This window comes from Orcinus orca, chromosome 5 (genome assembly GCF_937001465.1).
Source record: "Orcinus orca chromosome 5, mOrcOrc1.1, whole genome shotgun sequence".
Taxonomy (NCBI): domain Eukaryota; kingdom Metazoa; phylum Chordata; class Mammalia; order Artiodactyla; family Delphinidae; genus Orcinus; species Orcinus orca.
Genome location: NC_064563.1, coordinates 17,836,838 through 17,851,613, shown reverse-complemented (window position 1 = coordinate 17,851,613; position 14,776 = coordinate 17,836,838). Strand labels below are relative to the sequence as shown.

The window sequence follows — 14,776 nt, the reverse complement described above, 5'->3', positions numbered from 1 at the left end:
TACCCATTCTCCATTCCTCAGTCAGCACTGGTCACTGCTGATGTCCTCAATGTCCATGTTTACAAGATCTCTTTTTTTTTTTTTTTTTTTTTTCGGTATGCGGGCCTCTCACTGTTGTGGCCTCTCCCGTTGCGGAGCACAGGCTCCGGACGCGCAGGCTCAGCGGCCACGGCTCACGGGCGCAGCCGCTCCGTGGTATGTGGGATCTTTCCTGACCGGGGCACGAAACCGTGTCCCCTGCATCGGCAGGCGGACTCTCAACCACTGCACCACCAGGGAAGCCACAAGATCTCTTGAAGGCAGGTACTCCAGGGCTTCTGTGCCTGCCTTGGGTACAAGCATCCTTGCCTGAGCCCCTTAGCCTCCCTCCCTTAGCAGCCCATTCCTTGGAAAGCCTGCTGCCTGCAGGGCTGCTGTGAAAGAACACGCCACATGCCTAACTACCCAGGGACGCTGCACACTGCCCGCCTCCTCTCCAGGGTCTGGAGGAACTTTTCTCTCTGCCCTCCTTCACAGTTTTTGCCTACATGCGATCCTCAGAAGCACACCTCTCTTCTCTCCTCCTGGCATATTGCCCTCAGTCAGTTTAGGTTTATGATTTCAAAAGACCTAAAAATAAGTTTGCTGTAAACGGCTTCAGCTTCGCCATGCGTGGCAACACTACCAGAAATAAGGAAACAAAAGGCCAAGAAACTTTCCTGAGGGGTTGGAGTGAGAGGGGAGTTTCAGAGGGATGGGGTTGTTTTAACAGAAAGAATAGAAAACAAAGATTTCCAGCTTATCACTTTCATTATACTTAATGAAATTAATGCAGATGGTTTACTTGAAACTCAGCATAGTGATTACAGATCTGGTTTGGAAGTTTAAATACAGCTGTACCACAAGATATAATTTCCCTATACTTTCATTTTTTTCATCTATAAAATGGGGATAATAGTAGTAATTATTTCAGAGTTGTGTTTAAGTGAGTTCTAAACATATTTGATAAAAACGTTTTCTTAAAGCACTTTTATAGACAAGTCTAAGAGTCTAGAATAAAGCCTGGAATGTAGTAAGCACTGAGTTTTATTTATTATTTCCCAACTCAGTAGTGCAATAAAATAGAATTCGATTGATTGAATAGAAACAGAAATAAATTCTATGGAGCTGTTGCTTCCTTAGGTATCAATTTTGAGAATAATTCAACTGATTGTGAACTTTTAGTTTGAAATGATATAAATTATTTTTAGAAGACTTTAAATCAGCTTTATACTTCTATCATAATCTACCTAAATAGGCTTGAATTACCATATCTAAATTCAAACCTTCAACCAAATCTCCATTATAATTCTTTTTCTCTCTACTTCCTTCCTTTCTCCTTGAACTGATTTTACCTACACATACGTCTCATTTGTAACTTACCTTCCTAGTAATTTTTTCTGCACCTTCATACAGATCAATTTAAAATTTTAATATGAATATCATGTAATTAAAGTATTGCATTCCTCAGAAACACACCATTCTGCTCTGCAAATACCTTTGTAGGGGAAATTCGAAATTGACAAATACATTCACTTAAATGTTGCCTTGTGCTGAAAACTGAAGAAAAAAATTTTGATTGGCTACTTGTACAATCATTATTAATAAATCAATCCATCTGATGTAAAGATGGATATTATGGTCATTTCAAAAGTGATTTTTTGTTTTTGGTAAGTGGGTCCTACAGCATTATGTCTTCATATTCGTGAGTTATTGCACCCTGGCTAGTATTTTCATTGCTGCCTTATGTTTATTTGCTGCAAATCCCTCTCAAAACTGTGTGCATTGGTTATAATGTTAATGAGGAAGATAACTCAAACTGAAATGCAAATCATAAATGCTTTAGAGTTTTAGAGAGATAGGGTAAATTTAACTCATTTTCAGCATGTGCAGCCTCAATTATGCATGGGATGAAATACAATAGGCAAATTGCAGCATAATAATAAATAATAAATTTAAAACCTATAACCTGTACAGTATTTAAAACGACAGCTTATCAAATTGCACATTATTCTTTTTCATTCATCTTTTCATCCTCTCTTTCTCAGTCTTCCCACCCCACTATTATAGGATAATGATTTCATAAGATCTAGAGTATTAAATTTTGCTTGCTCTACTGTCTCAAATTACCGTCTTTGTTATTACTGGTTTGTTTTTGTTGTCTTTCACAAGTCTTTGACTCAGTAGTGGTAGCAAATGACAGAGATCTTCAAGCGCCTTAAATAATGCCTATCAATGTAATAGTACTCCACCTGAGAGGATGCCTCCCTAGCTCCATTACCTAGTTTAATCACTGATCATTGTGCCCACCGTCTAATTGTGATAACAGTCTAATTGCAGCTGTTACAAGGATGCCAGTTAAGTAATCTGTGCTTCTCAATGGCAGCTTTGTTTTATAGGGCCATCTCTGACGAGACGAAATTGGCAGATACTTTTCTAACAAATGTTCATCCCAGATGCTGCTAGTATTTAAATAGGATGCACCAAGATTCAGATAGAAACATAAAATCATTTGATATTTTAAAACCTAGAAGTCTAAACTAATCTCATAGAAAGAACAGTAATTCAGTATGTGGGAAAGGGCCCTGTACTTGGTAAAACAAGTTAGATTTTTCAATGTTTATATGTCAAAGAGAACAGGGACTATATACGTAATATTTATTTTAACGTCATGGTGGCGCCATTGTGAACATCAGTGCTAACACCCCATATGCGATGTATATATCTTCGTTATCTCCCATTCAGGGTTTTTACTGAAATCTAATCAACCATTTTTTGGATGTGAAATTTTGTAGAACACTTGCTATTCCAAGAAGTCCTGAGGGTCTAAACCAGCAGTGAAAACCAGCCAGTTTTCCCAGATACCTACTAAGTAAACCAGTTCGAGACTTATACGAAAGTATATCCCACCTCAGTGTTTTCCTTACATTTAAATTCCCAACTAAGGCAATGCAGAAGTTCACTTTCGCTTTATGCATAATTTATTGCTTGGTACCCCTCCAAATAAAATTCCTGTATGAATGATCACAACCCCTTCCATGCCTGTGTTGTTGTCGCTACAGTGAACAGGGAAATAAATAAGACCAAAGGAATGAAAATGAATGTTTTGGTTTCATTACATTGTTAAGTCAGTTTTGTGCGTTGAATTATTTAGCATCTTAATAATAAATTTCCCTAATGATTTAACATGTGCTCAGTTCATAGGTTAAAGTCAGAAATAGCAAAGCTACCAGATGGCTAGTAACCAGATTAAAACAAAACAAATTGCAGTATTATTTTTAAAAGAATTAAGCAGGTTTCAATTTTTTTCAAAATACTTTTATTTGTAGGCAGCAATTAGGAGAAACAACGTGTACCAGCACACAGTTAAACTGGCTTTTATTCTTCACTTGAGACTAGTTCTAATTGATCACTATGCTATTGTATGATTTGATTGTGCTGACAGTTACATGCCACTGTTCCCATAATAACAATTTTTCTTCTTTGTTCAAATGAATTTCCTAATTACACGTGTGATGGGATGTTTTAATTCTTTTCCCTTTTCAAATCCACCTTCCTGTTGCAATGCATGATGGGCAGGCTCAATATTGTGCATGACACCCGCTACAAGTGTTGGTAGGTGCCAGCTTTGTTTCTTGATTATCTTAAACCTATGGTGCACCTCACAGCCCCTCAAAATCCACTGCTAAGTTTAACTTATATCTATTGGGCAAGTCCATTTCCTTTTTACTAACACCTGTCAATTAAATGCCATTTTCTATTTAATTGACATGGACTCACATAAATGTTTTCTTTACACACAAGTTTCCTTTAGTCACCTTTAGTGGATTTTGATTGGACTATGAGTTCTGGTGTGTAAGAAAAAAAAAACTATCTCATAAAAGTAATATATTGTATATTTTTACAATAGTAAATAAGAAAACATACTTTTATTCAAACAGATAATTGTATATATGAAGTAAATACCTGTATTTTGACTTAGATTTTGAATGTCTGACTATGAACACTATATAAAAATTCTTGTTTTTGACTTAGCAAATTAAGCCTGTTTGTGTCAATTTTCTTGATTTGATGGTAACAAGCTTTTTTTCCCCTTTTTTTTCTCTTTCATCCCCCTTCCCCTTCTCTCCTTGGAATGTTGTCCTGCTTTGCGCTGTGATTGCATGTCACTCACTGGTGATGATGCCCCGTCACACGGCTTGTTGCTGTGATAAATACCATGCCCAATTATCTCCTCCATGTTGCCATGGTTTCCATATTGCTACACTCTTCTGTATGTTTGCTTATATGATTTTCCCTCCGAAAGTTCCCATGGTGCACGGTGCTACGCCAGCCACTGTGTCCGCAGCAACAACATCTGCCACAAGTGTTCCCTTCGCTGCAACCGCCACAGCCAACCAGGTTTGCTAATTTACAGCTTTGTTTCTTAAAAACCAACTCTCGTAGGGCTCAGTCCAACAGCCCTGACGCACATGGATTTCCCACTGAGGTCCGTGGGAGTCGCGTGTCTGTGAGGGCTGTAGAGGGTGCTTTAAGAGCATGGGGTTTCAAAGATACCTCTTGTTGGCCTACACATTCTCTCTGATGAGCGGCAGAATGCTTTTATGCCATTTATAAGTGCTCCAAAGTTGTCGCAGCTCCATTTCTAAAGCTACTAAAATGATATTTACACAAGCAATTCTCAGTTGGGCTCAATCCATCACGCAGGTGTTTCGACCAATCGAAATTATATAGGGTAGTGTATACAGGTGTTGAACTACAATGCAGCACACCTGAAACTTACCATTTTTAAAATACAGGTGATTTTAAGGTTTTTGTTATAAGCATTTGATACATACAATTTCTTAGTTCTTGCCCAAATTCTTCATAAAAAGCAAAATATTTAAATGTGTTATCTATGCCACAAATGACCACTCTTGTAAATAGAGTTTGTTATAAATTCATTATAGTTTTATTCAATAAGCAGATTGCATATTCAAAATAAGTTAAATTTGTGTCCAAGTTTTGATTCTTAATGATTTAAGGGAAAAAATAAAATTCCTAAGTGCTCTTATTTCTGTAACTACTCAGCATAAACGTTGGAGGGTTATGAAGGAAAAAAAAAAGGCATCCAGTACGGCAAATTGAGTCATTCTATGTTCCATACAAGTTTATGGAGTGACAGATACACAGGATATTTTTAAGTGGAAGGAATCTGTTTCAGAAATTTAAACTTTATGATGTGAGTATTCAAAAGAAATAGATTATTAAAATATTTACATTTTAAAATTTGCATGGATTCAACCAGCGTTTTCTGCTATTTAAAATTATGTTCTAGAAAATACTGGTTGAATCAAAGTCAAATTTATGTAAAGTAGGTTTTGGCTTGAATATATAGATATGTTTGTTATGAAAGTAAAGTTCAGTAGGGTTAATAGCATATGAAAAAAATCTAGAGGCAAATCAAGTTTCAGATAACCCCCAGACCAAGGTTAAATGTAGCCAAATGATTCTCAGAAGAACCAGTATCAGATGGGAATCAACATGTTGCCCCTTTGGGAAAAGAAGAACAATTAAGTACCATCCGAATTCGCAGTTATTGCTATAAGGAGTAGCCATCCTTGTTTCTGTAGTGCACCATGTACTGTTGAAGAAGAACTATAAGCTATTAGTATAGCCATTAAAAACTTTCAAAAGCAGCATGCCAAAATGGGTGTATTTTAAAGTTTCAGACAAGCTTTAAACATTTCTTGGCAAAGAATCGTTAGTTTTTCCGAAGCTTGTCAAAATAGCCCTGGATTTATGCTCACACATCAGACTCATTTACAAGAATGCTAGATTGTGCATCTGTGGCATGTTAGTAAGTAATCTATGGTAGAAATTTCTTAATGGAGTCAATGCAATCCGTTGATGGTGCAGATTAATGATGGTGAACTCTCTTGTGTGTACCATGTATGACTATAGAATTGCTGGTGTAAGCAGAAGTACAGCAAAGCAAATTTCAACATGCCCTGGCCACCTTGGTTGTAGGGGACACTTTTTGCATTGTGCTGTGACCATTTCATGCATAATCTTGGGTCTTCATACTGTTTCACAACCAAAAGAAAGAAAAGGGAATGGATATATATATACACACATATATTATATCTACATATACATACATATGTATATGCCTACAGTACAGTAGCAATGCTGGAAATAGCTGATGCCACAAAATGCAGCCTGCATGCATGCAGAAGTTTATAGCTGGCCCTTCATCTGCATCGATTGGTGTTGAAGGTCCTTGGTATGTTTCAACAGCCCCATCCTTGATGCTTCTACACTGTTGGGTGCAACATCCTGTCCTGCAGCAGCAGGAAAAATGGTATGAGAAGCTTCATTATGCTTGGAGCACATTTTCGTGCCATTTGCCAATGCTGTAGAATTGTGTAAAGATATCATCTGAGAAATGGAAATAAAATAGAGACATAATTAATTTACACTCCAGACTGTGGACTGTAATATGTTGAATTGGTCTAGGACAACTAAATCGAAACAACAACAAAATGCCTTCATGTATGTGATGTTACTGTTCTCCCATCAACCTTGCCGAAATGGGATTCGGGCCATTTTAGAGATGAGGAAACCTAAGCATAGAGTAAGTGCTTTGCTCAAGGTTACACACCGGGAAATGGATCACTAGTGTTAGAACCCGTGCTTTCACTCCTCTGATTGTCTTCGTCTATAGGATAGATGTCATACATCTGTCTCCCAGGATAGCAGTCATACTTCTGGGGTGGAGGAGAATCAGGCTGCAAACTGGAAGATCTTGGCTTTTGGGATGATTGAAACAAGTCACCTCTATATTCCTCATTGTATTTCCTTATTGTATTTTCTCTCAAGTTTTGTAATTCTCTTGCCCATTTAAAATACAATAAAATGTGCAATTAGGATTCAGAAGTGGGTTCTGAAGTAGATTTAACACCGTTATCCAGTTCTTTTGAAATACTCCTTTATAATTCTTACCTGGTACTTTTAACTTGGAAAAAAAGTTAGACACCATCAGTTGAATGAAAATGTAGAAACTGGTTGCACAGAAATAGGCAAGACATTTCTTACTTTACTTTTTGGATTACTGAATAACTGAAACCACAGGTGTGTGTGTGTAGGCCAACAAAAAGGGCTTCTTTCAATTACTGCTCTGCATGAATTTTTGATAGTTTTACTTCTCTTCCTAAAAACTGATAACATTTATAGAATAGTATTTAACACAGAGATTTTTAAAAATGAGTTGCTACTTTGGCATTAAGTTTACATTAACTTACTGTTATGTTGACCAGATAAGGACTGTCACCTCACAGCTGAATTTCACTTTTCTTAAAAAATTTAATATTAAAATGTTTTCATCTCTTGGTTGTTGGCTTGCTTGCATGGGTCATTCATTAAATAATTTTTTATTTGCTAGATACCCATAATATCTGCCGAACATCTGACTAGCCACAAGTATGTTACCCAGATGTAGAATTTTCATCACTACACAGTAAGTTCATTGTGTAATATAGAGTGTATATCCGTGGTAGTTTTTTTTTTTTAAGATAATAATTGTGTAATGCACTTAAGAAAATTTTATAAAATTTCAAAGAAAGTATTCATGTAGAGCTCACAATTTTATCTTAGATGGGTTATGAGGAATTTTATCATGTGAATTCATAATAAAAATGTTGATGTCACTTAAATATGTGTAATACTTAGGATATATTAATTTTGTTTTTATTTCATATTAGAAATAAACACAATAGTGAAGAAAAAAGGCAACTTAAAACTAAATAGAAGGCATAGATCAGAGGCTGGCAAACTTTTTCTTGAAAGATGAGATAGTAAATATTTTTGGCTGTGTGGGCCATAGGGTTTGTGTTACAGCTGCTCCACTCTGCCACTGTTGCACAAAAGCAGCCAGAGACAACGTATAAACTGAAAGGTGTGCTGTGTCCCAATAAAACTTTATTTACAAAAACAGGCAGCAGGCCACATTTGGCTCACAGGCAGTAGTTTGCTGATCCCTGGTGTAGGTCAGCATTTATTTTATTCAAAAATTGCTTTGCTAAATCCTAAATGAGAACATGTACCCACTTTACCCCGTGCTTCGCCACACACAGGGTCATTAGAATATGAAGAGTCTGATTTAAATAAATATATTCACACACGGACGTATGTGCACGTGTACACACACACACACACACACACACACACACACACACACACACACACACATACACACATACACATACATCTATATATCCAGGTAAACTTTAGGTACTTCAGAATAGTCACCCTGGAGGATCATATAATTCTAAAGATGTCGTTTCTCAAATGATTTGAAAGTCTTTTGGTTTACTTTCAGACACATTGACTTAGATACTTGCAAAGATGACCATTTTTCATCCATAGAGCATATGTTTTATTCAGTATGCATGTGTTCAAGTTATCTACATGCTCAGAAGTGTATTAAGTATCTATTTTTATATTTAGAAAGAGCCATAATGCTTAAAACTGAGTCTGGTAAATAAGATGGGTGATCATTCTTTGTTGCTTCCTTTCATTCATTTATCTGTTCATTATTTACAAATGATTTTTTGGTGCTACTGTGTGTTAATTACCAGGTCGAGGAAATAAAGATGAGCAGATGATGAGATAATGATGTAACTTTCAGCACTCTACATTAAAATAAGAGAGGTGTGAACACATTTCTCTTGGAGCAAAGATGAGGGAGCAGCTCTTCCTAACAGAGTCAGAAATTAAGTGAATTTGGACAATCAGGATTGTTACAGAGTGAAGGGAGATGTCACGGCCTTACAGAAGAAGGGACAGAGGTGTTGAGTCAGGAGATGGGGCAGTTCAGAGGCCCTTGAGCATAGCAACAGCTGGTCAAAGGGTGAACCCATGTAGGAGAAGTGTATAGATGAAATCTGAGAGCTGTTTAAGAAAGAAATAGACTCAATCTGAGAAGTACTACCAGAGACATGCTGCAATCCTGAATTAAATGACTGAAACTGATTTTTGTGTTTCGTAAGTTCTCTCAATGCAGTTCTGATAATGTTTATTATTCTGAACAATAGCCACATTTTGAATAAGCACATCGCTTTGTGGTCTGTAGGTTTGGAAATAGAGTTGTCTTTTTGACATGTTAAAAGAAAACTGTTTCAAGCTTTTATAGTCAGTTGGGTGTGTTTGATATGTATATCTGTAACTACGTTCTATTTCTTAGCAATAATCCAGGTTAAAAAAAATGATAGCAAATGGCCGTAAGTTCATCAATTAGCAAAACAGTGGATTTGTGTGTATTGAAACTTAGGCTCTTTAATGTTCTGTTTAACAAATGATTACTCATTTTCATGAGGAGTTACAATACTTAAACTGGCTTTTGAGTGCAGCAAAATCGTGATTTCTTTCATTCTCTAGGTTGTGTGCTAAAGCATATTCTAATATGTAAAGATTCTCTGGGAACAAATTTCATGTAAAAACTGGAACTCAGTTCACAGGTGCATTGTAATATCAGTTCAACCTTAATTTGTCAGGAGCGTAAGGAACAATTTTTATTTTCTTGCCTTTAGTGGGAAAAATCCAAACTTTATCCAAAACAGTCATGTAGAGTATCGTTCTTTTATTTTTTTCCAAACACATACTGTGCTAATCAAGCACCCAAAGAGAGCAAATTGTGTTTAACAGGATTGTTGCATGGATTTTAATTTCGTGGGCCAAACCATTACTCTTGAAACCTATTAACCTTTAGAAGTAAAATGAGTTGTAAGTTCTGCCCCACAATGACAGTGGTAAAAAGAGCTCTACTACATTATACCCCTTGATTCGACAAATGTATTCTATACTTTGAGCTTGGTGTTGGGTGATATTTGTTCAGAGTCTACAGTTTCATTAAGCTGTGCATGTCATTTTATTCTCGAAGAAATGATAAACAAATGTAGGTCCTTTGTACTTGTGAAGTGTTTTTTGTTTTTACGTGAAGATACAATATACACGTGTTCACTCTTTAAACCAAGAAATACAGTTTTCATGTTGAATGCATATTGGAAACTGCTGTTAGATATTGGCTGTTTTAACGAAGATTATCTCTTTTTCCCTTGCAGATCATGCTAAAGAGGAAAGGACAGTGTGCTTGGTTAGAGTAAAGGACGAGGTCATTAGCCATAGTGTATATACCGTCAAGCAACACACACAAAAACCCCTCAGCCACAAGACATCCGCATATTGCATGTTAACCAGAAGACAAGACAACATGGAAATCCACTGCACACTGTTGCCTATACACTTTGTACATTTAATTGATATTTGTGCTGAGGTGATATTCCTGTCTAAAAGAACAACATTGTCTTTCTTTTCTAGCACAGAGTGATGCATTCAAATATGCAGACCTAATTAGTTTCCTATATATTCATGCCATCTTGAAAAGACAGACTATGGTGTAACCATGATTCTATTATGTATTGGTACGTCTGTAGACCAAGATATAATTTTTTAAAAATAAGTTTATTTCTTTCAAGGTTTACAAATAACAAAGGTGCACCTTGTATTTAAAATTGCCATTATAGATGAGAGCGTGCATGCACAGTCATTTTTGTTTAAGAGTAATATTTTTAATGTAGTAGATTTTAAGATGTGGTGAGGGAGGGATCTGACAGAGATGAATGTGCCAAGCAAAACCACAACTGTGTATCTTTTAAAGCACATCATGGCTTTAAGTACCATGTTGTTAAGGATTCTCATGAAGTGCCATAGACTGTACATCAAACTAGAGTATTATTTCTTCAGTGTTATTGTTTTCGGAGCCACATTTTGTTGCTTATTTGCTAGTACTAATCAGTCAAAGGGCACCATTCTTTTTTTTTTCCTTTGTTTTTTTGGAAACCAAAGCTGTCTCAGAAATGGCCGATTTAACTTTACAGTAACAAAATAGACAGCACAATACAAACTCTCTCAATACAGATAAACTCACACATACTGGAGATATATATAATAGATATATATATATAAAATTATTTTAATGCATTGTAGTGTAATATTTATGCATACTATACTGTATAACATGTTATTCAAAAGGGATATGCCATTTCTGAGACACGATAACAAAAAAAAAAGTTGGAGGAAATTATTTTGCTTCTATTTATAGCTCTGTCAAAAGTCAGAAGACTCTAAATGCTTTGCAAAAATGGTTTCACATTTGCTTAAAGGCTTCATCACAGTCACATTTAAAATAGTGACTCTAAACAAAGAAGAAAGCAGCACTCATCAGATGCATGATAAACCAAAATATGAAAATGGGAAATGTTTAATTAACCTAGTCACTGGGTGGGTTAAGTACATGGGTGAATTTTATATGTGATTTGTTTTGTTTTGTTCAGATTTACTGCTTATAGCCTTAGAAAGCCTTTTACAAAATTAAAAAAAAAAATAGATGTGCATTCAGTTTTTAAGAATGGATTCATCCAAAGGAATTCCTTTTTTGTGGTTTGGATGTTGCAGCTAGTAAAGGATATTTTTGCTCTGTTCAGCAGTTCTAAAAATTGCTGAAGTAGGGGCCAGGTCACTGGTAGTTCTAGTATGGAATGGGAGAAGTGAAAGTTCAGTTCTAGAACTTTCCATACTTCCAAGTTTACTGCAAGTTTTTATGCTTGAGAGAGATGCTTTCTAATATAAGACTGATGTGTTGATTTTACTGATTGTACTGTACATCTATTAAAGCCTTAGATTATTACATTACGGGTTGGAACCCATACCAATGTAATTTCAATCGTGTTAAGAGAGTAATGGTGACTCCATATGTTATTGTAGTTAGTTACATTATAGAATATTACTTATTTTTCTTGTTAAAATGTAGTTTTTCATTTCCTACATTTATTAGATTTCATTTTCTATTAACAATTGAATACCATTTCAGTTTATAGACTCTTGTTTTATTAGATTTTACCGATGAATTTTTCAAAATACAAAAAAAAATTAAAGTAGTTTTTCCTTCATAACATACTCAGTTTTGAATTACATGTAGTGTCATATGAATATTCGTATTATTGTTAACTAAATGATTTATATTTTACTGATTTAATATTAAAGTGTAAGAATGTCAGTCATTGTTAGTTCTTGTCTAGTTTTCATTAAAAGAACAAAGATCTTTTATATGGATATCTTATAAATATATAATCATTGCTAAGTAAGAAGTTAAGTTGTTGCTATCGCAACAATCCTGGCAGACAATTGAGTAATATTTTGATGATTTATTTTGTTTGTAATTAGTTATTATAAGAAGATCTAGATCCTAGATATTAGAATAAAATTTATTTTCTACTGTATCCATTTCAAATGTTAAAGTATTGTTTAATATTTTTGAAATCCCTGAATATCAGGCCTTGTTATAAATAAGCTGCATAATCAATAAATAGAACAAGGGACTTTTTGTTGATAATCCAAATACTCAAAGTTTACGTAATGAGAATTATAGCGTGTGTGCAAACTCTTGAGGGTTGATTATGCTGCAATTTAGCATGTTGGAACGTCTAGAGAGAAGGTTGACTTTTTGCACTTCTGTATATAGTCAAAAGAGAGAAACCTGTATAATAGTAAGATCTTATTTTGAATAAAAACGTCTATAATTACAAGGAGTTTTGTTAAGGCTAATACAATGACAGACTGAGCAAAATTGCTTGCAAAAGTGGCACAGAGTTAGCACTCCATACCCCTTCAAACATGTTGCTTTGCTTTTTGTGGACAGCTTGTAGTTTGCCAGGATTTTTTCAGCTGGAAAGATATGCCATCCTTCCGAGATCTCATGACTGACAAAAACTCCATTGGGCCAAATCTGCCTGAAGATCATTACCAAAACTAGCAGGTACTTCAACCATTAAGGTGAAATCATGGATCAAATATTCCTTACATTTTTCAAAACTACTGCATGTTTAAAACTTCAACAAAACAAAAAAGAGACAGAACTATACTAAGGACATATACTATTCAAATCAGTTTCTGCCAATTTCAGTGGTTTATTGTTCACAAAAAAAAAAAGAAAAAAATCTTCAAAACAAGTATTGACTTTCACAAAATTTCAACCATAAACAGGCAAACCAAACAGCACACAGTAGCTATAGTTGTTATGTGATTGTTTTTTAATTGCTGTAGGATCCTGTTCTTTCAGCAGGTGAAAAAGATAAAACACAGTTCAAATTTCATGGTTTTAATTTTCAACTCAGAAGCACTCAAAAAAGCAAATGTGATAATGGGCACTTGTTTAATGAATTAGTGTATCCAGCCTTCACTCCAGCTGGTTATGGTGTTGCACTTACCAGCAACCCTACGCTTTCATCTGCTGAAAGGACAGATGTGCTTGGTTTTACTATTATGTAATCACAACTTACTTTCTGCTTGTAGTTGCTTAAAATTATGTATTTTGTCTTGGGCTGCAATTTGTTTTATGCTTATTTTATTATTACTGCAGTAGTTGACTTTGCTGTATGGAAAAATAAAGTGAAATTGCCCTAATAAAACTTCTCTTTCTTAAGTATATTTGTGTATCTGAGATTGAAGAGTAAATTATTTTTGTGCGTTTCAAGCATCCATGCATGTCTACATGGATGTCTACATGTCTACATCATGATGTAGAAATTCAATATAAGGTGTTAACTGATGGCAAGTAAGGCACTGACTATCTTCCCCACTAGCCTCTCAGACCAAGAGGGAGAATCTGAATCATGATGTATTGCCACCCACTGCCCAGTGTTCTCTGAAAAATCTCGTCCTCCTTTCCTCTGACACTTTAAGTGCTGTTTGATAGATTTTAGATGCTGGAGGGGAAAATTCTAAGGGAAAAAAGGAAATTCTCATCAATTCTTTCTGTAAACGAAATTTTATTTGCCTGACTGCCCCAGGAGACTGGCACTGGATGTCAGGCAATCTGAGAGAATAGTTCAATAAATGCAGTAATGATGACACTTGATTCAGAGGGATAAAGGTTTATGCACACACACAGCTGAACCAAGCCATGACATGACTCTTGGTTATGTTTGTGTGCGTGTGTGTGTGTGAGTTTTTTAAATGGTGAATTAAAAATTCTGTTGAAGTGAAGCCTGGTATCCCACATGGCTTTGCATTTTGCAGTTTTCTCGGATAGTCAGTGAAAGCCAGAGTTCCAATGTGAAGAAATTTGCTCATTTGATCATTTAGTGCTACTCTGTGTGACTGTGTCACTTGACGTTTATTTGGTCAGAGCCTACAAATTCTCCTTTGTAGGTCAATGCTTGTTTTCCAAAACATACTGCAATAAAAATAACTGCATTACTTATGATTAATACAGTTCTGTGACTGGCTGAGTTCTGTGGAACACTTCTGTTTTCAGTGGACTCAACTATTCAAGGTGCTGCGCCCCAGAGAGTAGCTGCCCTGGGGGAGATTATCTAAAGCAGGGGTTCACAGCCTTTTTGAGTAACAGCAAAACATCTGGCTCCTCTCCAATTAGTGATAGTACTTTTGGGTAACTTTTAACTGAAAAAATACGGTAACAAATAGCAATTGTAACGTTTTTGTTAATCACAACAACATATACATGCATCTAAAAAACAGTCATTTGAGATACTCATTCTCCAGACAATGCTTATTGTTCAGAAGGAGTTATTACTGTAGGGACCACTAGGGGTCCTCAGCTCACAGGATGGGGCCCTGTCTTAGAAGTCTGGTTTCTTATTTCATTACAGACCCTTGACATTCACGGAGTTTACACCTTGGAATGGCCCTGAAGATCAGT

The 14,776-nt window shown here is 35.7% G+C and overlaps 1 protein-coding gene across 24 annotated transcripts in view; it reads left to right on the top strand.

The window, feature by feature from the left end:
• Positions 1-13,540, top strand: part of MBNL1 (muscleblind like splicing regulator 1) — a 202,120-nt gene extending 188,580 nt beyond the window's left edge. For 17 of the 24 annotated variants that reach the window (XM_033414377.2, XM_033414355.2, XM_033414368.2 and 14 more), the window contains 4 exons: positions 3,598-3,633; positions 4,325-4,419; positions 7,442-7,516; positions 10,119-13,540. In XM_033414377.2, the coding sequence (XP_033270268.1) occupies positions 3,598-3,633; positions 4,325-4,419; positions 7,442-7,498 (188 nt within the window). In that variant the 3' untranslated portion in view covers positions 7,499-7,516; positions 10,119-13,540. The remainder of the gene's footprint in view (positions 1-3,597; positions 3,634-4,324; positions 4,420-7,441; positions 7,517-10,118) is intronic. The other 7 variants (XM_004284496.4, XM_033414356.2, XM_033414358.2 and 4 more) reach the window with 1 other exon arrangement.
• Positions 13,541-14,776: the final 1,236 nt, after the last annotated feature.